At 37.7% G+C, this 24928-nt stretch overlaps 1 protein-coding gene across 1 annotated transcript in view; it reads right to left on the bottom strand.

Annotated features, from left to right (window-relative positions):
• cep85l (centrosomal protein 85, like) overlaps positions 1-18816 on the bottom strand; it is a 60125-nt gene extending 41309 nt beyond the window's left edge. Inside the window, 4 exon segments of the mRNA XM_051874361.1 lie at positions 14832-14990; positions 18457-18525; positions 18528-18575; positions 18578-18816. Coding sequence (XP_051730321.1) covers positions 14832-14990; positions 18457-18525; positions 18528-18575; positions 18578-18605 — 304 coding nt within the window. The 5' untranslated portion in view covers positions 18606-18816.
• Between the last annotated feature and the right edge of the window lie 6112 nt (positions 18817-24928).

Below are 24928 nucleotides of genomic sequence, written 5' to 3'. Positions count from 1 at the left end.
GAACGACAGAAAGATAGAAAGATAACGATAGAAAGAACGACAGATAGAAAGAAAGAACGATAGAACAATAGATAGAACAATAAAACGACAGACAGAATGATAGAACGATGGAACGATAGATAGAAAATGATAGAACGGCAGAATGACAGATAGATAGATAGATAGATAGATAGATAGATAGATAGAATGACAAAACGATAGAATGACAGAACGATAGATAAATAGAATGATAGACAGATAGAAGATAGATAGAACAACAGAAAGATAGATAGATAGAACGACAGATAGAAATAGATAGATAGATAGATAGATAGATAGATAGATAGATAGGATTAATATCTGTGTTTGGGAACTTAGAGGAGATGTTCTCACTCAGCCAAGGCTCTAGAAAACTCTTGCTGACATGTCAGTTCTGTCAGCAGTCAGTATTTCCGGCTTGCTGTTGCATCACCAGCTGCTCAGAATTCCACATTGACACAAGAGGAGTTGATGTAACGACTCAGAGAGGAGGTCACGGTCAAGCCTCCAGAAACATGAGCAGCACACTGCAGCAATGGCGCTACATGTCACATGAGCTCAACTGCTTCAGACAGCCAATTACTGACATAAACCCCTCCAGATCTGGAATCGGTATTCGATTTAAAGTGCTAGTTCATCCAAAAAGAACAATTCAGTCATTATATACTCTCCCTCATGCTCATGTATGATTTTCTTTCTTCCATGGAACACAAAAGGAGATGTTTAGCAAAACATTCACACCTGCAAACACATTAATTCTTTTTTTCATACATTCAAAAGTAAATGGCGACCAAAGGCTGTGTACTAGCTTGATAACATTGCTGATGGTGTTAGTGACCAAACAGACAGATGGCAATGTGTAATCTCTCCAGCCATTAGAATTAATGCAATGCACAGTAATGATGGTCACAATGGGTGTCAGCCGGGGTGGGCCAGGAGTACAGTTAAACTCTAAGCTGAAAAAACACAAGCCTCAGCAGAGTTTAATGAGGACCGAGATGACGCAAAGTGTGTTTTCAAACTGGTGAGGCTAATTATCAGCTTGGGGAATACGAATGCTGAGCCATTATAAGGTGTCTGTGTGCATGTTTTTGTGTGTACCCAAGGGAACCTGGAGCGCTAACATGCTACTTGATCTCGTTATGAAGAGATGCCAAATAGGTTGTTTGCACATGACGTCATTGCTGTGGCGCGAAATGCTCAACTCAACACGGCGTGACGGCAGCTTCACGTTCTCTATATCTACCGCCTCGATGGCAGGCAAGTCTTTCAATTCAGTAGAAAAATCGCTCCTCTTCATAACATAAGGATCACGTCCAACATACGTGGTGTTTTGTTTATATCTAAATATAAACTAACAGTGTCTAAACCGCTACAATACAGACTTTCCTCTATGTCTTCCATTCTGTTTCTTTACTTCCTGCCCTCCAGCTGAATTTCGCACGTCATCAGAACCATGTGATTTAAAACAAGCTATGTGCAAAGTCACAAACTACCATAATACAGGGCTAGACGCTTATTTTTTTCCCAATGTGCACATGGGCTCCTGAACTTAGGAGCCCATAAAACACTTTAGGGACACAATGAAAATTTATCAAATAATTTGTTTTTCCTTAAATGGATAAGAGGAGACATTTACAAGCAAAATGTTTTTAATTTATTTAAATACAAAAAGTAAACTATATTAACTATATTTTTTATAAAAAATATGTTTTTTGATATTTCAGCTTCAAACTGTATTTATTTAATTATTATGGAATTATGTATATTTTAACATTGAATTAAATGCCAGATACAGTTTGTGTAAACAAAATACCAATAATAACCAGAAAAAAATATGTTCGGTAAATATGTTCTATACACTGGGACTCTTATTTTGAAACATCTTTCCTATACTTTCAGCTGCTCATTCAAACATATGAGAGAGATAAAAAAAAAAAAAAAAAAAATGCAGTTACAACCATCTAAAACATATTAAAATATAAACACCATAAAGTAAACATTGTCATAATTCATCAACAGTAGATCATAAGTGATCACCTGGCATAAATGCACACTATTTAGCACACGAAACCGCAAGCCCGTAGAATGTGCAACAGCATATGTTTTTAGTTTGAAACGTTTAGGGCTCACATTTATTTAATGAAATCATCGACTTAAGGCTACATTCACACGAACCCAAAGCTTTCCCTATCCAATCTTTTTTTTTTCCTCGTCTCAAGAAATATCTGCGTACACACGAAACCACTGAAACCGACTCAAAACGATGTACTATACATGCCAGATCAGTATGTGGCGCTGTAATTCTGCCACAGGGATACACTAAAAATGGAGAATAAGACTTGGAGCATGCGCATAATCCTTGCGCGCTGTATACAAACTTTAGTAAAGCTTAGAAATAAAGCTTTATTTTAGTAAAGCTAATAGGCTCGGTAGCTTCTGCAGCACGAACACAAGCATGTAGTCCGCTATTGTTGTTGTTGCTGTTTTGAGCTGTTAGCGGTGTCTGACTAGGGTCGACATGTGGGGTGATGACATCATAATTTCACAAAATATACAGATTGGCTGTAAACACGAAAACGCAAGGGTGTCGTTTTCAGATTTATCCACTCCGGGACCCGGTTTAAAAAAAATAGCAATTCCACCTTCTGAAAATGCTGAATCCGTCTGGACGAAACGCTTATACGATACAAAATTTTTGCATATACAGCTAAACTCGTCTCCATGTGGACGGGGCCTAAGTTTAATGATCATATTAAGCCATATTTTCCATCCCCAAATTTAAGTTTGCACATCTATTTTTAGTCGCAAATGCAAGTGAAATGCACTGTAATAGTTAATCATGCTTGCTAACTTCAAGTATTACCAGTAGAGGATGAAGGATCACATGTCTTAACATCATAAAACAACATGAATGACTACAGCTCCTGTTCATCATACACACTCTAATATCTCTCATCCTCCATTTCCACGGTGAACCGATTTCCTCCTCTCATCAATCGCATAAATGATGCAATCCCTTCCTGTGTGGTTTTTCACATCCTTCCATCAGCAGCTTGTTTTAAAGTAAAGGCAGCAATATGGCTGCATGCATATTGATCTATATCCATATTCAGTAGTAATATGTCTGAGAGGAAATACTAACTGGGCTGCCTCCTGTGTAATTAGTTTACCTCCTTCCTTTGAGATAAAGTATGTAATAGAGTACTACCACATGGCAGTTTCTCATTCATCATACTTGTTCAATCATATCCTCTCTCCTTGCACAGCGTGTCTCGTTTCATTCATGAGTTTGAGTACATGCGACTGGTACAGCCCTTTTTAGACAGGGTGAAGAAAATGTCAAGACAAGAGGCAATCAAAATATTTGAGGTGTCAAACTGTCTTTGCATTGTGACACCAACTTAATTACTAATAAATACATTAAATTAAAAACTATATATATATATATAAAAAATAACAATCATTTAACTTTAAATTAATAAAAAGTCACAATTTAGTTTAAATTTTTTTTTTTTTTTTATTAATTTAAAATTAAATTATTGTCAATATAATGTCTGGATATAAATATGCCAACAGCAGGATAACAGTGTTAAAAGTGCACCTTTACAGTTTAGGTAAACAATAGTAGCTTTTAAGAAAGAAAACATGATGATATTTCTACAAAAACCATTAATATCAGTTGTTCACAACAAAACTGTCCACCGGATCTATACAAAAAAATACTATACAAAATGACACTATAAGTGTTGACATTTAAGCTTTCCCTACACCGACAAACAACAAAACCTAAGATAAACTGATAAAAAGAGAAAATTTAAGGCCCTTTCACAATGTCAGGGCTTCAACGTACCTCTCAACACAAACATCATTCGCCACTTTGACCTTCACATGAAAAATGTTGCAAATCATCGAAGAGCGATTTTACAAGGTTCCAAGAAACTAACAAAAGCAAATGTGAATTTATTTTCTCAGAATGTCAAGACATGTCTTTGACGTTGGGTCGTGCATGTATGTGCCGCAAATTGTCTGGCTTTCATTGGCTAGAGCTGAAAATAAAGGGAATTATCATACAGTTCTTTGTGCCGGTTTTCGCACAAACATCACTCCAGACCTCATACTCAAACACACTGCAGCTGGAGACTGATGACAGACGTTCCAGTCCTCAGGGGCTACAATAACAGAGACCTAAAGCACAGGATCACATTTACCACAAAAGGGCCATCATCACAGCCGTAATGGCTTACATGCGATTCCCAAACAGATGAAAGGAGGTCAATATAAAGGAAATTCTATGTACAAGGTCCCTTTATGGCTAAGCTGTGCCAAGAAAACATATGGAACAGTTTGGGATAAAACGGTAAAATAGCCCTGACAGAATAAAGAGAGAATAAACCAGTCTGGTGTTGAGATGAGAGAGGATTAGCTGGTGACCTCATTCATTACAAGAGAAGCTGCTCTCCTTTTCTACATCCAAGGTCTTTCATGAATTAAATTAAAATCCATTCAATTTAAGAGCTACAAATTTCACAGACTAACAAAGCTTAAACTTCTTTTAGGTCTATAATTGTTGTTACAAAAGATTTTCATTTCAAATAAATGCTGTTCTTCTACCTTTTCGTTGAAAAAAAGCATGAGTTTCCACAAAAAATATTAGCAGCACAATTGTTTTCAATATTGATAATAATAAGAAATGTTTCTTGAGCATCAAATCATCATATTAGAATGATTTCTTAAGGATCATGTGACACTGAAGACTGGAGTAATGATGCTGAAATTTATCGCAGGAATACATTACATTTTAAAATATATTAAAATAGAAAACAGCGATTTTAAATTGTAATAATATTACTGTTTTAAAAAGCATTAAAAAAGATCTTACCGAAGCCACACTTTTGAACGGTAGTGTATATTGAGCAGAAACTAAACATTTTTAATCATATTAATGCGTTTAAGTCAAACTACATTGACTACACAACTAACTGTCTGCTGTATCTAGCAGACTTGAGCTACAACAACAACCACAAATGCTGAGTTTAATAGTGTGAAATGTGACTTAGAAAAGCCAAAATCAGCAAAAAACACATTACATAAAATAACTGAGACCTGATCTTTCCCTTTACAACAAATTCCACTATGGAAAAGCCAAGCAAAGCTTCGTTCCAGATATCTGGAAAGAGCCACTTAAGCCCAAATAGTTTCCTTCCTGTGGTGGAGCACCAGATACAGTGAATTTAACATGAATCGTCCTGTATGTGTGGCCTTTGAGAGTACAGGTGAAGTTTCATATGATTATGCGAATATGGGTAAAGTTAACCTGCTAAAATGCACTGGTGATCATTCCATAATGGTCTATCAAGTCAAAAACTGTATGTTCTCTAGTTATAAAACACTACATTCAACAAGAGGTGCTAACCTACTTTTGTCAGCATGGCCGTTAGTTCATAATTAGAGAAATTACTCTGTCTCAGCGGGGAGGTTTCCCACAGGACTACATCTTGCAGCGTTTGAAGGACTGAAAGCTCTTATCTGGTTCCTCTAAGGCAAGAGGATTATCCCTTTTGCAAAGCATCACTGGATTTCATTCTATTTTCTATATGGGTGGTGATATGACTCATGTTTCAATGCGGCACAAGTAAACAAAAGTCCTGCTTTCACATCCATGATTAGGGATGTGCAAAATTACATATCCTAAAAATCAATTAGTCTGCGTGCTGTCTGAACAATTAGTCAGCTTGTTGGTCATAAGAAAGCCCTGTGTAAATTCTATACAATTTTTTACTTGATGTGTCTTCACGACACAAAAGCCCAAAACTGCACAGACCAACAATTAAAGATATTTGGACTGACAGTAAATGCCTTAAAATATACTGCCGAGGAGGGTGAATTTGTTACCAGGCAGACCTTTAGAGAGATAAAACATCCAGTCAACCGATCCTGATGGCAAAATACCGATGAATCATTTTAACCAGAAGAACAACAAAAACACATCATAGAGCTACTGGGAATCTGGTGGTTAAATGTAGTCACCTATTAGTGCAAGTTAAGTGAGTTAAGAGTCTTGTCCAAACCAAATAAAACCGAGGCAGAGAAAAGACTCTTCTGTTTCATTGTCTAGAAAAGCACAGTGATACTCAGCCTGTATTAGCAAACAATATCAGCATGTGTGAGCACTAACTTGGATGGGTTAAATGCAGAGGACAAATTCTGAGTATAATACTTGTCCCTTCACGTCACTTTTCATAAAAACACCAACAAATATCAGTGCACAGGAAGCAAATGATGTGTTCATGTGAGAGAAGCATTTCAGTGATCTTACATAGCTTCCTGTTTACCAGATAACTCACCAGTGAACTGAAACCAATGGAACAGTCAATACTGGCTAATAACAATGGTAGAGAATGTAGGTCACCAACATGGGGAGCGTGGAGGCTTCAAAGCCACATCATTTGTTGATAAAACATTATTGTATATGTATAAATAGCAAGATTTGGTCTCAGACATACAAAAATGTATGTCCCAAATCACTTAGAAATACAACTATTAGGAAACTAAATGGTTGTGCATGGTGTTTCTTGTTGACTTTAATATGTAGCATTTCTGCTAACTCATCCTTCAGCTATTTTCCACCACCATGTGATTCCTAATATTGTTTTTTGCCTTAAAGGTGCCCTATTTTGCCCTTTTCACAAGATGTAATATAAGTCTCCGGTGTCCCCAGAATGTGTCTGTGAAGTTTCAGCTCAAAATACCGCATGGATTTTTTATTATACCATGTTTTAACTGCCTATTTTTGGTGGGAGAAAAAAATACGCTGGTTTGGTGTGTGTACCTTTAAATGCAAATGAGCTTGTGCCCCAAAGCTCACGACTCCAATACACTGCATAAATAATACAGAAGTTCACACAACAAATTACAAACATCACAAAATATATCATGATATCATGGATCATGAACAGTTGGTATCGACCCATCTGCCATTTTCGTTATTGTCCTTGCTTGCTTCTTCACAATACCTGCAGAACTTCTAATGATTCAGCTGTGCAGGTCCACTTTAATACTGCCTTGCCTAGAACATGGGCTGGTATATGCAAATTTTGGGGGCGTAAATATTAATGGTCCCGACTGTTACATCACAGTCGGTGTTATGTTGGGATTCGCCTGTTTTTCAGTGGTCTTTTGCACGGCCAAGTTTTACATAAGAAGGAGGAAACAATGGTGTTTGAGGCTCACGGTATGTCATTTCCATGTACAGAACTCTTATTATTCAACTATGCCAAGGTAAATAGTTATCCATTCTATGGCACCTTTAACTAGTCTTATAACTAAACTAGTCAAACTTTCTTTCAGAGGGAAATCTTTATCTTCCCCTGTCCTCCATACTACGATCAAGATATGCTGGATACTAAACATATCTGCTTTCAACAGAGAATTTTCCAGAGAAAAAAAAAGTGAGTTAGCCCGTCATGGCTGTGCGGTTAAAACCCAGAGAGATTATTAATTAAAAAGGGCAGGGCAGAAGCTTCCAAGTGCGAATGTGGCTGCACTCCAAGTATAATTAGAAAGCCTCACACAGACAGACTTCCATCCTTTCACGCTGCCCTCATCCATAAAAAAAAAAAATAATAAATAAATACAAGGCATCTTATTAACTGTCCACATACTACACAAACTGGTTCTCCAAGTTAAGGAGCTGTGATAGAAAATCCTATTTGGGTGAGATTTAATCAACGCTCAGCTTGACCCTTAATTCAGAATTGATTAAGATGGCGTTCACATGCACAGAAAATCTTCACGACTGCCAAAAGGTGAAACGGTCTGTTATTTCTGGACGACCCTGCACTGGCAGGTTTTTCAACACCATTGAGCTTTCAACACAACAACACAATATGTCAGATGAGTAAATGAACATGCCAGCTTTTCTCAAAGCAGACAATTATTCTGGAAATCAGGTAGGAGGCTTAACAAGTTACATCAACACACATTACAATTTAAAGACAAAAAGATGTGAAAATGAAAAACAACAGGATTTAAGTCATATAATCTGCAATCTTTCTTTAAAATCTAAAAAAGTTTGTCAGGCATTGCTCAAGATGTACTTCTTAAAAAGACATTTAACATCATGGCCACATTACTACCTCAGATGTGCATTAATTATCAATAATTCAACAGTCATCTTCAGTTATTCCTTAAAGTGCCCCTTAATATACTATTTTAACAGTTCCTAATTTTGTTTTGGAGGTCTCCTACAACAGGTTTACATGCATCCAAGGTCAAAAAACACTTTCATTTTCTCATAATTGGTCAGATGGCCCAGTCTGTTGTGATTGGTCTACCGCTTACAGCGTGTGTCGAAAATGAAACGCCCATTACCATATCTAAATTTCAGCTCTAGAGGCTTCCTCAATCCTCAGCGATTGTACACACTGTAAGTACAGAAATGATTGCATCGATTTTACAATATCAATTAGAAGAACTAGTTGAAATTCCTCTCTTATGATGCTTCCAAAGAAAAAAGAAAAAGACTCAAAGAAATCCAAGCTATTCAAATGGCTAGTCAAAGCTGAGAAGTACAATACTTACAAAGCTAATATACTTAAAGAGGTTAAGGACTCTTAGCGAAAGGCTGTCTTTGGTAGCAGTACATTTGGCTGGACTGTTACTGATATAAAAAGTCATTGATTTTGGTTTTGGGAGGATTTGCTATTAGGCTAACTGCCATGAAGCAATGCACACCCATATCTGCAAGGCAAATGAACAAATTTGTCTTGCATATATGCATGAGCTGATATGAGCAATTAACAAATTTAATTAAGTCTACCATATACCTCATTGGATATTCATGGACGGAAATACTTCATACATTTACAAACGCCCAAAAATCAGTTACTTGAGCAAAATGGTTTTGGCTCCCATGTAAACTAAGAAGAGAATGTTAATTCAGTGTTGTGTCAAACTCATTCTTCATTCAGGGTCTAAGCCATCATTAGTGCGATGGGTTTGGAGCAGCTGGCATATGAAATGTTTCGAAGTGGGGCTATGGGGCGCAGAAGGCCATGAACAAACAATGCCCCCCTTAATCGTGCTAACTGCATTACCCTACTCTCAGTCAAACGCGAATCCCAACTGGCTAATCAGACAGTGCCAGGAGCTAATCTAGGCCAAATCTAATAGAGAGTAACATTTTGACCTGTAATTCCCTTGGGACTAGGATGTTCAGTGAAGATCAGACAGATTTGAAGAGAGAGATTTGGTTAATACCACTGGATTGATACTAATTTTTTAAACGGAGTAGTGACTTAAAATGGCAAATGTAAGATTGTTTACCATTTTTTTAAACTGATAAAGCTCATTAATTTGTCAAAAAAAAAGTGTCAACATAAACACAATGTACACTCACATCTCCAACCAACCACAGACAAACTGAGACAATAAAAACTGACAATAAAGTAACCATATTACTAGAGACAGTCCCAAAGCCGAATACCTTATTCAAAAAAGCATGAATTTTGACTTCAAAATGAATAATTATACTGAATAATAATACATATCTATTTTTCCAACTTTATATATATAGAGAGAGAGAGAGGGAGAGATTTATTTTACTTAAAATTATTTATTCTGTTTTTATTATAATCTTTATGAAATACGTAATGCATATTTGTTATATGTAGACTATGACAGACTGAAAGATAGCTACAATTTTAAAAATGTGACGATACCAGCATTTCCCCCAAGCATTTTGAGTGCTGTTGAGCGGATTCTTAAACACCTCTGATTGGCTATTGTGTTCACACAGATCAATGCTTCAAAAACATGTTGTAAATAGACATCTTTGATGCTTTTCAATGAGCTCTTACAAAGATACACACGGGAGCATTTGAAAGCAGGCGTCTATCAGCGGACCGGGCTGCTGTCACTCCCACTTTCAAAACACTTTCAACACTTCTGTGTGCTTTCAAACACTCCCGTGCTCATTGTAGACAATCACAAACATATCTGATGAGCGTGTGAACACAATGGCCAATCAGAGGTGTTTACGAATCCACTCAACAGCGGTCAAAATGCTAGGGGGAAATGCTGGTATCCTCACATTTTTAAAAGTTCAGTTAAAACAATGCAAACTCACAGCGATCACAAATACACTGGTATGCATGTCACTTTGTTGAGGTTGCTCTTTGTGTATTTCTGGATGTTTCAGTGGCATCCAAGGCATCCTTTCCAGCAAGTCTTAGGGCACCTCTGTGTTTATTCTTGGCTGATAAGTCATGCGACTCAGGTTTCCTTTCGACACAGCTGATCCTCACACAGCAAGATGACACCTACCGTCCAAAACTACATTGCGTAAGTGCTCCATGGAAATGCATGTACCAGGAGTGCCTGGAAAACACTAAATATGTTAAGGACTCAGGACAGATGACTTTCATCCGATTACTGATAAATACACATTACTCAGACAGATCGGAAGTATGGCAAGTGGGGCAATAAATGTGATTCTGGTCGAATTAAGTCTAGCTATGTCATTCCCTTAACATCAATTCCACGCAAGAGTTGTTGAAACAAGAATGAAGCTTCCGATAGGAGCCATCAACCCCCCAGGAGTATTTATGAAGCTGCTACTGATGCCCATAATAAGGTATAATTAGTGACTCGGGTCATGAGGCGTCCTGGTTCAAGACGAAAGGAATTTCCTGTGCCTTGTTTTAGGTCATCCACCGGCAGCTCATTTGGAGAGAGGGAATTCTGATCCTCAAGGTGGATGAAAGTAGGTAAATCTCCAAGAGGATGCATTTCTCTAGCACGTTTCTCAAGGTTAAACATGCGTCATGGGAAAGCCTGACACTATAGACTAGTGAAGACGTCTTACAAGGAGAACTTACTCTGTCAAGAGACCTTCAGCGGGCCATTTGGCAAGATCACAACTGATAACCGTTGAGCAACCTTTAGACTCAACAACTTCATTCAGACTGGTTACAATTATTTCATTAGATCTACAAAATCATTTACATCTATTTATATGTATACAGATTTTTAGGTTATGTCGTGCATCCCCCATTTTGTTCAGCATTAAACAGGCTAATTCACCAGTCAGGATAACCAAATTTCCATGTAAATTGTATCTAAATCTAAATGCATTGAATTCACAAATATTATTGAGCGTGTTTAAGTTGGCTTGAGGCATGGTGACTATGCATCTGTCTCTATGCATCTGAGGTCACATGTGCTCAAAGTGACTGAGTACAATATGCTAGGATGTCCTAAATGCAGGACATTTCCCCAGGCTCACAGATATGCAACACTGTTTAAAGAACCGCAATGAGGCCGTCTGCTAATTATGAAATCCACATGAGGAGAGCACACCCACACCATAAAAACACAGATAAAGCTAAGGCCTTTGACTAGCAATTAGCAACAACATTGCAAAAGAGAAACTAGATTAATGATTCCCAAACATTACTAGGGGAGTTAAAAATATCAGGGCTGTCAGAAGATTATATTTAGCTAATGCATTCATATATATAAAAACAATGCAAACACACAGTAACCACAGATACACTGTGTATATATACACAAATAAAAATAAATATTTTCAGATTCTAAACAGATTTCTAAAGTTTCAGAAAAGGTTGGGAACAACTTAAATCTTGGGACAGTAGCTATTAAATTATAGGGTTCTGCTGTCTGTATATTATGGCTAAATGTTCCAGACTGTTTCAGAGTTTTATAAAGTAAAAATGGAATAAGCCAATTCCAAGTTGAAAACTAGATATAGTGGTTTTGGAGAAGTTTCCAGAATAGTTTCCCTTTTTCATGTAGATTAAAGCCAATGAATCTGCATTAGAATTCTTAATGAAAGAAAGATTTGGGAAAGAAGGACTTCAAGCCTGCATAAAACCATCCTTGAGCACAGCACAACATGGAGAGATTAAAACAAAGAGGCTTATATCAGAGAATCATTTGTAAGCCTTTCTTTATCAGACTTCCTCTGCACTGAATAGCTTGACGGCGCATTGTCTCCAAATTTACATTGAATTCACTGCAGTGAAATAGTTGTAATTTAAAAGAAACTTGACAATATGGTTGTACTTAATGAAAATTATGTTAATGAAAATGTCTTGATGTTAAAAACCATCCCAGCTTAATATGTATGATGACTCCCCCCCAAAAATAAGCAAACACTTTGCTCTGTTTGTTTGAGCATCCTGACCAACACACCAACACTGAGTCAACACCATAAATGGCAGATGTCAGAGTGTTCAGAAAACCTGTATGAGAACAATCATTATTTTGAAATTCCATTTAGTATATTCATATCTGCTGAATTGTAACTCGTAATATAATTATAATTATTGAAAACATCATTAAAGTAGGCAAAGTATTTAAGAAACAAATACGCAATAAATTTAAAAATGACAAGCATTAAAATTCAGCTTTGACATTGAAGTTCTACATGCAGGGATTTAGTCATCGTGTCTAGCAGTGCAGGGGTGGTCATACTTATTTTCTCTACCATGAGGTGATATCACGGTTCTCATCCTACACAGTGATTACAGATGTTTTCATGGCAGATCTGCCCTACTTCTGGAGCCAACTTCTACTGGCTGCTTGCATCTAGATCGGCACTGAGACAAAGTCCTGAGATCATTCTTGACGGAAACAAGTGTTTTGGACTTATACCATTTGGGGCATATCGATGAAGTCACAAGTTTTCACAAAAGCCAAAAATCACAACACAACAGAATGTATGAACAGCCTGTGACTCTGTGCCTGACCTTGATTTGAGCCCCGAGCGGAGGCGTATTTACTGCACTAATGATAAAGAGATCAATTAAAGCAGTGAGCTGTGATCAATAAGAGCATGACCACGGTCAGCCTGACGGCAGGACGGGCCGTCTTCCTGGGGCACTGAGCCAGGAAAATGTCAACTCCCTTTAGACAGCAATGGGACAGGATAGTAGAGTGAGATAATAACCAACATGGCTATTGGATGGAAATATAGGGCAGGACGATGCGCCTCCAGCTGGGAGCTCACACTGGAAAAGACATGATATGCCATAGCACAAATCCATCATAGCCCTAGGCATCAATTATGATGACAAATCAGGGGCGAAGACTTTGGGGTAGGCTGTTTTGACCACCTAGCAACACCCTAGCAACCACCTAGCACACCCTAAGAACCACTTAGAACAACCTAGGAACTATACAGAACACCCTACCACTGCATCTGAACTTGTAAAAAACTACTTAACAGTGTTATTTTAGCATTATTTATATATTATTATTTGATATATGACATTGTTTAACTTATATACATTGTGCATTTGTAATTGAACCCATCACCTTGGCGCAGCTAGCATCATGCTCAACCAGATGAGAAACAGGAAATCTGACATTGAGAGTCGGGATACGGACCACCAACATCTAGTAAATAATGCTCAATAGTGCCGCTAAATTTAAGTGCCATTCAATTTGTGTTTGTAAATGTATACCATGTTTGTTTTGAACATTACTGTAAAGGAACAGCCTTCCACTGAAATCACCTGCATAATGCATGAAGAGCTCTACAGTAAAGTGCTACTTTTTGACTGAGCTGCCTTGCGTGTGATTACAGCTGCTAAGTTGTTGGTAGTTAAATACACTAAAATATGTATGACCATATCAGAAATCCCATGGAAGAAAATAGGCGATGAGCATCTGCCGTGACTGTTTTGACAATCATTATTTTAACTAAAACCTTCTCCCTAACATTGAAATCCCTACATTAACCAAATGTATAACCTGCAAATTTCATCTTAGATGATACAATTATGGCTAAACTTTCTTAAGACTTCAACAATATTTAAAAAAATCTTACCGACACCAAACCTTTGAATGTGAGAGTATAATTGGGTTACACTTTATTTTAAGGGGATGTAGTTACACTGTACATACTAAAATAAGTACTGAGTAATATTAAATAACTATATGTACTTACTATAGAGTTAGAGTTTGGTTTTGGTTTAGGGTTAGTTACTTGTAATTATGCATAATTTGCTGTTATTACTATAGTAAATATGTAGTAACATGTAACTACGTCACCTTAAAATAAAGTGTTGCCTATAATTGCTCTTACCATTTTCTTTCTGCTTTTAAATTATTCCAATGCAGGCACACATATCAAGCACTGCTAAACTCTTGGTTTAGACTCAAATTGTATGCCTTATGATTCCTATGTTGTCTAACATGTTAAATAAAAAAAGCTTGGCTTAATGTGAAGAATCAGCTTGAGGCACCAATAAACATACATGTGATTTGGAGTGTTTGGATGCAAACAGTCATTTGGCAAGAGAGAAAACTAATGGATTTCACATTACTCATCATCTTATAATCTCTACCCATAAGCCATTGCACACATTGGCCTACATACATTTAAGAGACATTGAAGCGTGACCCATTTCTAGAGGCTTTTACAACCCGTTGCTTGCTCAGGATAACTTCTCAAAAATCAAAGTGGCTGACAAATAACAGCTCTAGTTTGACCTCGCTAAAGCATTAAAATCTCTGTAATTGTTGGTCATGGTGAAACTGGAGCTGATGTTCAAAGATCCTATTTAAGTTTTTGTCTGACTAAAGCGATGCATAAGGAGACGGGTCATGACTTCGGGCTGATTTTGTAATGAGCTTGCTAGAAAATGTCTGACTGCGAAAACCAGCCATGAATTACAAACAGCAGATCAATAATACGTTTCACACCTCACAAAACAGATTTAGGCTAGTCAAACAAGCCACCCGTGGTTTGTTCGAAAGTAAGCTGCGTCATATATATTTTGTACCTTCTACGCTGTCAGAACACGAGGTTCCAATGCCGGTATCGCCACTGTCCGAGGCAGCGCTGTGACGTCGCCCGCGGCTGCTAATGCCAGCGGCGGAAGAGGAAGCTTGCCATGCGGAGTCGCAGCCTGGGACCCATCCAGGAGAGGACGTGCTCGAACCTAGGAAACAAACAGAACAGGGTTACCATGGAAGAGGAGGAGACAAACAGAGGGATGTCATGTCCAACAAACACATGATTTCACACTGGACCACCATTTAAACTATACTTTGTATATTCACAATGAAAGACTTTTAAGTTAGTGAGCATTCAATAACGACAAGTAAGTGCAACCAGATACTGCAAATCTTAGATAGCCATTACAAACACCATTACTTCAATGAAAATGAGCTGAATGTGAACATGGATAGGGTTAGGAATCAAGAACCAGTGCTCATATAGAATCAGTTCTATTTACTCAAAAATGTATCAAAAAGAACTGCTAAATTAACCAAACATCATGAAAAACTACTACATAAAGGTTTATGAGGCTTAAACCTATATGACTTACATGAAAAAGAACAGTTTTGTTGTCATAATATTATTAGTAATTCTATAAGCAATATTATTAGTATTGTTTTATTTTATAGGCCCTGTTTACACCTGGTATTACGATTCGTTTTAGTCGATCGGATCACAAGTAGACGAAGGAGACACAATCCATCTCTTTTGTCCACTTTCAACCACTTCTGTCCTGATTTCTTCGAGGGAAGGGTCTAGGGCGGGTAAATGTATGGGTTTCTTCAGATCTTTCGATCTAATGGACAAAATAAGCTTGCACAATTTACATATGAATGTGCTCGGAGACGACGGAAAAACATACAGAGAGCAGCAGCTTTTGTTTCTGCTCTGATAGCCACAAGAGCACGCTGAACGCTGTGAGTGAGTGTTAGAAATCAGGAATGGTGAGAGAACATTGTGCTTGGTACATTTTTTGTTGTCAAACCAGGGTTGCCATATTTTGTTTTCAAAATGGGGGTGGGGGTTCCCCAGTAAAAATCGTTTTCAGGGGGGTAAAATCCGCGTTTTTGCAAGGTTCCCCTGGTAAAATTTGCATTCCAGGGGCTAAATATAATGTTATTTGGGGTTGCTTCAACCCACGGCAACAGTGTTAAAGTAGCCCAATTCCGCGGGAAAACAGCAGACTTGGCAACACTGCGTCAAACCAAACTTGGGTCGTCAACCGACAAAGTTTAAATCCTGTCCCATAATGTTTACGCATTAGATCAGTAGGCGGAGTGTAGGCGGTCTTTTGTGGCTGTTCAAACACATTCAACCACATGAGCATCTACACTAAGAAAGCAATCCGGTCTAATGCGTTTTCGACTTCCTCTGGAAGTGGTCGAAAGTGGACAAGCTCAAAACCTTTTACGCCCCATTTAAACCTGTATTTAGCGTCATCCACTTGTGATCTGATCAACCAAAACGCATCTTAATACCAGGTGGAAACAGACCCATAGATGCACACATGTAAGTATTTTATTTTATATACATACATGTACTATCGCTCAAAAGTTTGGTGTCAGTAAGTTTGTTTGTTTTTCATAAAAATATACTTTTATTCAGCAAGGACACATTAAATTGATCAAAAGTGACAGTAAAGACATTTATAATGTTATAAAATACTTCTACTTCAAATAAATGCTAGTCGTTTGAACTTTCTACTCATTAAAGAATCCTGAAAAAAAAAAAAAAAAAAAATGTATCACAGTTTCCACAAAAATATTAAGCAGCACACCTGTTTTCAAAATTGATAATAATAAGAAATGTCTCTTGCAAATCGGCATATTAGAATGATTTCTGAAGGATCATGTGACACTGAAGACTGGAGTAATGATTCTGAAAATTCAGCTTTGCCATCGCAGGAATAAATTACATTTAAAAAGAGTTTTCAAATAGAAAACAGTTCTTTTAAATTGTAATAATATTTCATAATTTACAGTTTTTACTGTTTTGATCAAATAAATTCAGCCTTGGTGAGCATAAGAGATGTGTGTGTTTTTTTTTTTTTGTTTAACATTTAAAAATCTTACTGACCCCAAACTTTTGAAAGGTAAACTGTTATTAGCCCAAAACTACTAAACCGCTAAAACAAGGTGAAGTTCAGTGAACCAAATGGTCAGTCTTGCGGTAGAGGGCTTGTCCCCAATATCTGCTGGCCTAATCTATTCTGAGGTGTAATCCGTTTAGACACCACCATTTAGGCTGTCCTCCGTAACGCCTGCCAGGAAAAAAAGTGGAATATGAAATCTCTTTTGCCAACATCTCTAAATATGTTGATCTGCTTCCAAAGAGGTGAACAAAAAAAAACAAAAAACGACTGATTCATAGTACAAAGCTTTGATGCAAAACTACTACAAATATATTTGAGTAGATTATTACATTTTTAAAACTGTAAAGAAAAAACGTCACCCTTTTCCATACAGGTACAATCAGCAAAATCTACAACTACTGACACATGCATTTTTATTGTGCAATATATCTTAGAAAAGTCACAAACTTGGAGCACGTTTCCCTGAAATAGCAATAAAACAAGCAGCTAAGACAGAAAAACAAACAAAAAAAAAATACTTCAGATGCTTTATATGAATTTTAAACCTACAGGAGTTCAAGACCAGCAGGAGGCCAAGACCCAGCTGAAATCACCAGAACCAAAATTAGGTCTCCATAATTCCTGGGTGGAAAAACCTCAAGTTCATACCAGTTCATATGAAAGTGATCCACATTAGCCATCGTGACAGAGTATCATGTGTGTAAATATCTTGGGTAAACATAGGGCTTGTTGTTGACGGGGCACCAGCCGTTCTTCAAGACCACCAACAGTTATGCAACGTGATATGAATTATTAAGCACACTGGCAGAGAGACTAGTTAGAATCTGTTGCATCACTGTTCAATATTTAGACAACTTTTTAACACACAAAGTGTAAAAGCACAAGCTACTAAATACCACTGAATGTGTATCAGTTTGGATTTTATTGTCACCACTGTGCAATTTGTTTAAGAAAGGCACATGCAAGCAATTTATATTTCAATATTTAAGAGGAGAAAAGAAAATACAATTATGTAAATGAATGCAATAATTTAACACATTTAACATAAAAAATTAAAATCTGTTTTATTTTATTATATATCTAACATTAATAGTAGCTACAAGCTTAAACAAAGTAAATATTCTATATAATAATTTAATATTTAGTTTTAGAATCACAAAATAGGTTATTTTATTACATGTTGTTATATATCAATTAAAAATTATGCACACACAAGCTGAAAAATTATGACGTGTGCCACGGCACTGCATATATTAAAGAGACCCCTCTGTTAGAGACCCTTGTGTCCATATCTGTCCCTTGACTCAAACAAAGGCAGGCTGAAGGTGACACGAGTGATGGTGTCACACCATCACAGTACAATAACATCAAAACGCTCATAACGGAACATAACATATCTAATACATCACAGCTTGAGCGCGCGGAACAACAATACACGAGCCGTTACACGCGCCAGTCTAAGATCAAACATGGCTGTTCCTATGAACAAATATCTGGATTACAGTGTGTCATTACACAAGCGGTAGGCTCTTACCTATCTTATAAGCGTCGAATCCGTCCTCAAAATCGTTTCTGGCCCACATTGCGTTCGGTTTCACACCGATAGATCCAACACAACGAGCCGAGACGAAATGCGCGAGCCCACCAAGAACAGGAGGGGGAGGTATTTAAGTGAAACCGCATTCCATAGTCCCGAATGACTGGAAGAACCCGTGTATATAATCTAAAATCAAAGCGTTTATATGTCGCTACAATATAGTCGTGAAAGGGTATGCGTATGTCGCAGATTTGAGCCGGAGTTCAGTTATGAACTAGTATTCGCTCTATGACTCGCTGGCAGCTGCATCGCGAGGATGTGATCTCACTGCCTGCAGCTCCCTCCAGAGAAACGCGGAGAAACGCAATCACAGTTCGAGCGACACTGACTCCTCCCACCGAATACAGAGCCACCACACTATTACTGGAAGTGTATAAAGAGACCGGGGCTAGTTGTCACAAAGGTGGAAACTGTCTTAACCCTTTATGACCGTCTCTGATATAAGCCTGAAAATGAATTAATTGCGATTTTTCAACACGCCACAACTCATAAAACATATTTTGTTTTAACTCAAAAATAAAATATGAAATGTTTTTCTTTTATTTTACACGGAATGGCCATCCAGGGAAAAACAAACTACGTTGAAAATAAAAGCAAAAAGAATTATTTGTGGCTGTGCTTCTTACAATATTTTTAAAGCATTATTTTTATTACAAAAATGGTTACAATTTATTTTGTTGTCTGTTACAGTGTAATTATACACTATATTTGTAAGTAATGAGTAATAATAATTAACTACATTTACTTTGGGTTTGGATAGGTTTAGTTGCATTATTTATAGTTATTACTACAGTAATGTAACATGTAACAAGGACACTGTAAAATAGTGTTACCCAAAAAACTATCCCTCTCCCCTCTCCCATGTGTTTTAAAATGTTATATTATAATTTAATTTATTAATTTACTTTTTTATATATATTTTTGTATGCCTTATGTAATTTTTGCTGTTTCCAGAATTGTTTCATAATTGTTTAACTGTTTACTTAAAATTCAACTTTAAAAGGCAGCTTTTTCAGACTTTAGGTATGTGCCTGTGTTAAGCTGACTAAATATACTGGAGTAAATAGAAAGACAACAAGTCACTCTCCCCTAGTATGAATAGGGATGATATAAATGTAAGCAAATACAAAGTAAATATGATTTCAAAAGTCCATTTTCATACATTAATACTCTTAAATAAAACGGATCTGTTAAGTATGTCTTAAAGTTACAAAAGTGCTACCTGTATACTGGCGTTTTGTTACGCAGGTCTTGAGTGGATAAAATTAATTGTGGTTTAAATTAACAAATACACTAACCCTCATTCAGACGGCACATTCTTTCACAGGGAAACAGCAGAAGTATTTATATTTAAGGGTGTTTGAGGCTGTTTCTACTCCACACCTGTTTGGCAGACTAGGGTAATTGACCAAGCTGCCCAAATGGGGCATTCCTTTCCTAACATTCCTTTGCAGCCTTCACGTCTATTTACCCTGCTGTCTCATTACACCCAGAACTTCAGTTTACAAGTGTCAGAGTTTTTCATGTTGCTTTTGTCTCTTGCACAACATACAAATGTAAAAAACATAAGGATTGCTGCACTGATTTTTCACAACATCCGTATTGCATAACGCATGGCACAGCATCTACAATTATCACGATGATTTCTGCGGAAACAATTGCAATATATTTACGGCACGGTACCTCAACACCATGACATGCTATAATAACTATAATCTGAGAGAAAGTATGATATGTGTTTTCTACGCATAATATTTCTTCACAACATAATCAAACTGCACACAACAGACGGAAAACAAACAGCCAGTCATCTGCCTGATTGGGTCTAGTATCAACAGATAAAAACAACAAGGAAACAAGATGGTATAATAACTGCATTATGCTAGTTCAATTGCCCATGATCTCACAATTAAGAACATGCATTCAACTGCAATTACCCCATTCTGACAAGACTGACAATTCTAACAGGTCTCAAATACAAAGCTAACAAATTATAGCAAACACTAACAAATTATAGCCCCAATCAATAAAAAATATTTTTTTTTCAAGGTGCAAATCATTGTTTTATGTGTTTTTATTTTAATAAGCCTGTGATAATAGATAAATAATATTAAAAAAAGACAAAAGGATAAAGCTCAAATTAATTTTAGAAAGCTTTGTCCAAATGCACTACCACAATAGTTGCATAATGTCCTGTTCTCAGGGCCTATTCATCAGATTTATTATGCATACACTTCCATGTCGCTAATTTGACAAAGCAGTTCTGTCAGCACAGTGAAGAGCTGACCTGGCCCTCACTTCGTTTAAAATTCATGTAATGTTTCTTAAAGGAATAGTTCACCCCAAAAATGATAATTTATTTAGTAATTATTTACCCATCCTTATGTTAACTTCATGACTTTCTTCATTTTGTGGAAGACAAATATACGGATGCATATGCCCGTCTGCCGGAAGCTAGTTATTATAGTTAATAAAGGTTTAAATATGGATATTTTTCTTACAAAAACCCATTGGTTCGTTTCAGAAGGCCTTTATTAACCCCCTGGAGCTGTATGGATTATTTTTATGATGGATCATGGATGGATGCACTTATGCACTTTTTTGGGCTTCAAAATCTCACGCCCCTTCACTACCATTATAAAACTTGGAAGATATATTTTAATATAACTCTGATTGTGTTCGGCTGAAAGAAGATAGTCATATAACCAAATGAGTCTGATTCATGAACAAATCTTTCAGACTGGCTTTGTGAATTGAAAAGATCCAACTCAACTCATGAAAGACATCTTTTTGAAGCTTGAAAGCTTCAGCCCTCATTCATTGCATTAGTATTGAAAACAACAACCAGTATTCCTCAAAATCCTTCTTTTGTCATGACAGTGTTTATTAACGTGAAGACTGCACTTAAAAAAAATCTTCTGCTACATGTTGAGTCTTGCTAGACGGCCACCTGTGTATAAGGAAACCGTATTGAGGAAGTGAACAAAGACACCGAGCAGAAATTCCTGCAGACTATACAGAGTCGTGGTACTGGATGACACTGAGGCCTGTCTCCACAACAACAGAAGCTCTGAGCCACAGTTCTGGCCCACTCACTCCACATACACACACACACACACACACACAGAGCGGCTACACTTCATAACACAAAGAGTGCTCACACTCCACTGTGAACAGCTGTGGTCTGTTATAGTGCCAAAATGCAGTGAACAGATCTCTGCTAAGGCAAGCATCACTTTTACAATTGCTCATTAAACTTCAGCACATAACTTGTTCCAGCCATGAATGACAGCTCAGCTCGTTGAACTTATTGAGAAGAGATGTGCTATAACTTACCCAAGTGACCTAACTTATGATTTTTACCTGGTGGATAATAAAATGGGAGGAAAAAAATACTTGAAGGCACGACCTGAGCATTCTAGAGACCAAAATGTCATCAACATTTGAGGGTGGACTCTTTTGACCTGGGACAGTAAGCGACCACATAGCATTGTGAGATCTTTATGCAGCCAGTATACAACAACCCAGAACACACTAGCAACGACTTAGCAATGCTCTAGCAACTACCCAGAACCCCTTAGCAATGACACTGAAGCATGCTAATACCATAGGAACACCTTAGGAACACCTTATCAACCACATATTAATGCCATAATAACCACCTATAAGACCTAGCAATGTGGACTCTTTTAACTTGGACCAGGTAAGTAACCACCTGGCAACCACCCAACACATTAGCAAGCACTAACAACATACTAACATACTCAAAACACAATAGAACACCTTAGCAACCACCTATCAACACCCTGACAACCACCTAGAAAAACCTAAAATTGTGGGATCATTATGCAACAAGTGTACAACCACCCAGAACACCTTAGCAACCACATATCAACACCCTGACAACCACAGAGAATTGTGGGATCAATATGCAACCAGCATACAACCACCCAGAACCCCTTAGCAACCACCTATCAACACCCTGACAACCAATGAGAAAACCTAGAATTGTGGGATCATTATACAACCAGCATACAACCACCCAGAACACCATAGCAACCACATATCAACACCCTGACAACCACCTAGAATTGTGATCATTATGCAACCAGTGTACAACCACCCAGAACACCTTAGCAACCACATATCAACACCCTGACAACCACCTAGAATTGTGGGATCATTATGCAACCAGCGTACAACCACCCAGAACACCTTAGCAACCACATATCAACACCCTGACAACCACCTAGAAAACCTAGAATTGTGGGACCATTATACAACCAGCATACAACCACCCAGAACACCATAGCAACCACATATCAACACCCTGACAACCACCTAGAATTGTGATCATTATGCAACCAGTGTACAACCACCCAGAACACCTTAGCAACCACATATCAACACCCTGACAACCACCTAGAATTGTGGGATCATTATGCAACCAGCGTACAACCACCCAGAACACCATAGCAACCACATATCAACACCCTGACAACCACCTAGAAAACCTACACTAAAATTATTATGGGATCATTATGCAACCAGTGTACAACCACCCAGAACACCTTAGCAACCACATATCAACACCATGACAACCACCTAGAATTGTGGGATCATTATGCAACCAGTGTACAACCACCCAGAACACCTTAGCAACCTCATATCAACACCCTGACAACCACCTAGAATTGTGGGATCATTATGCAACCAGTGTACAACCACCCCGAACACCTTAGCAACCTCATATCAACACCCTGACAACCACCTAGAATTGTGGGATCATTATGCAACCAGTGTACAACCACCCAGAACACCTTAGCAACCACATATCAACACCCTGACAACCACTTAGAATTGTGGGATCATTATGCAACCATCGTACAACCACCCAGAACACCATAGCAACCACATATCAACACCCTGACAACCACCTAGAAAACCTACACTAAAATTATTATGGGATCATTATGCAACCAGTGTACAACCACCCAGAACACCTTAGCAACCACATATCAACACCATGACAACCACCTAGAATTGTGGGATCATTATGCAACCAGTGTACAACCACCCAGAACACCTTAGCAACCACATATCAACACCCTGACAACCACCTAGAATTGTGGGATCATTATGCAACCAGCGTACAACCACCCAGAACACCATAGCAACCACATATCAACACCCTGACAACCACCTAGAAAACCTACACTAAAATTATTATGGGATCATTATGCAACCAGTGTACAACCACCCAGAACACCTTAGCAACCACATATCAACACCATGACAACCACCTAGAATTGTGGGATCATTATGCAACCAGTGTACAAACACCCAGAACACCTTAGCAACCTCATATCAACACCCTGACAACCACCTAGAATTGTGGGATCATTATGCAACCAGTGTACAACCACCCAAAACACCTTAGCAACCACATATCAACACCCTGACAACCACCTAGAACTGTGGGATCATTATGCAACCAGTGTACAACCACCCAGAACACCATAGAAAGCACATAACACACTAACATACTCAGAACACTTCTACTATCTACACTTCAACTATCTATCAACACCCCGACAACCACCTAGAAAAAAAAATAGCATTGCAAGCGCTTTTAACCTGGGCCATTTTAACATACTCAAACACCATAAAAACAAACTATTTTTTAAAATTATTTTGTAGATAAGCGGTACATGTTAGAAGAATTTGTGGAAAATATGCTGTATGTGAAACAATATTACAGAATCATTTGGCGCCGATTAAAATCAACACTGGCACAGAGTGAGATAACATTTCTACTATATTTTCCATAAACAACAGTCTCATTTTTCTAACCAGCAATCGTGTTTTTACAGAAAAAAGGTCTTTGACCTTCTTGGAGATGAATGAATGCTGTTGCTACCTGACACAAACAACACACTTCCTCTCAGAGGACTGAGAGACCTGTACACCACGTCACCAATCTTCACAATCCTGTGAAATCCTGCATTTTGCCACCAGATCGGGGGCTGGTTTGGGAGAGAACCACATGAATAATTCCCTGAGGTTTGGAGCGTGTGAGACATACAAACCAGGGCATCAAGAATCAGTGTTTTTATGCATGTTATCGGACTAGTGCAGACTGCACCCAGCCCCCACTTCCTGTCTCGCTGCCAGGAAACCATAGCTGCATTATAACACAGTGGACCTGCACATGTATATGCTGTCCATAGTGACAGTACCAGCCTGCAGCCAATCCAAAGTAGGACTAGCCAATATTTAATATGAAATATTTCATTTTTAAAATATATTAGCTTGACTTCCTGCTTAACATACCTGGAAGCTGAAAACGAAGGTCTTTGCTTCTTAAAAAAATACACAAATGAACCATAATTTAATATAAAATAAGGAT

This window comes from Ctenopharyngodon idella, chromosome 20, assembly GCF_019924925.1.
Source record: "Ctenopharyngodon idella isolate HZGC_01 chromosome 20, HZGC01, whole genome shotgun sequence".
NCBI classification, from domain to species: domain Eukaryota; kingdom Metazoa; phylum Chordata; class Actinopteri; order Cypriniformes; family Xenocyprididae; genus Ctenopharyngodon; species Ctenopharyngodon idella.
Note: the sequence above shows the minus strand (reverse complement) of the source record. Positions and strands in the feature narration are given on the sequence as shown.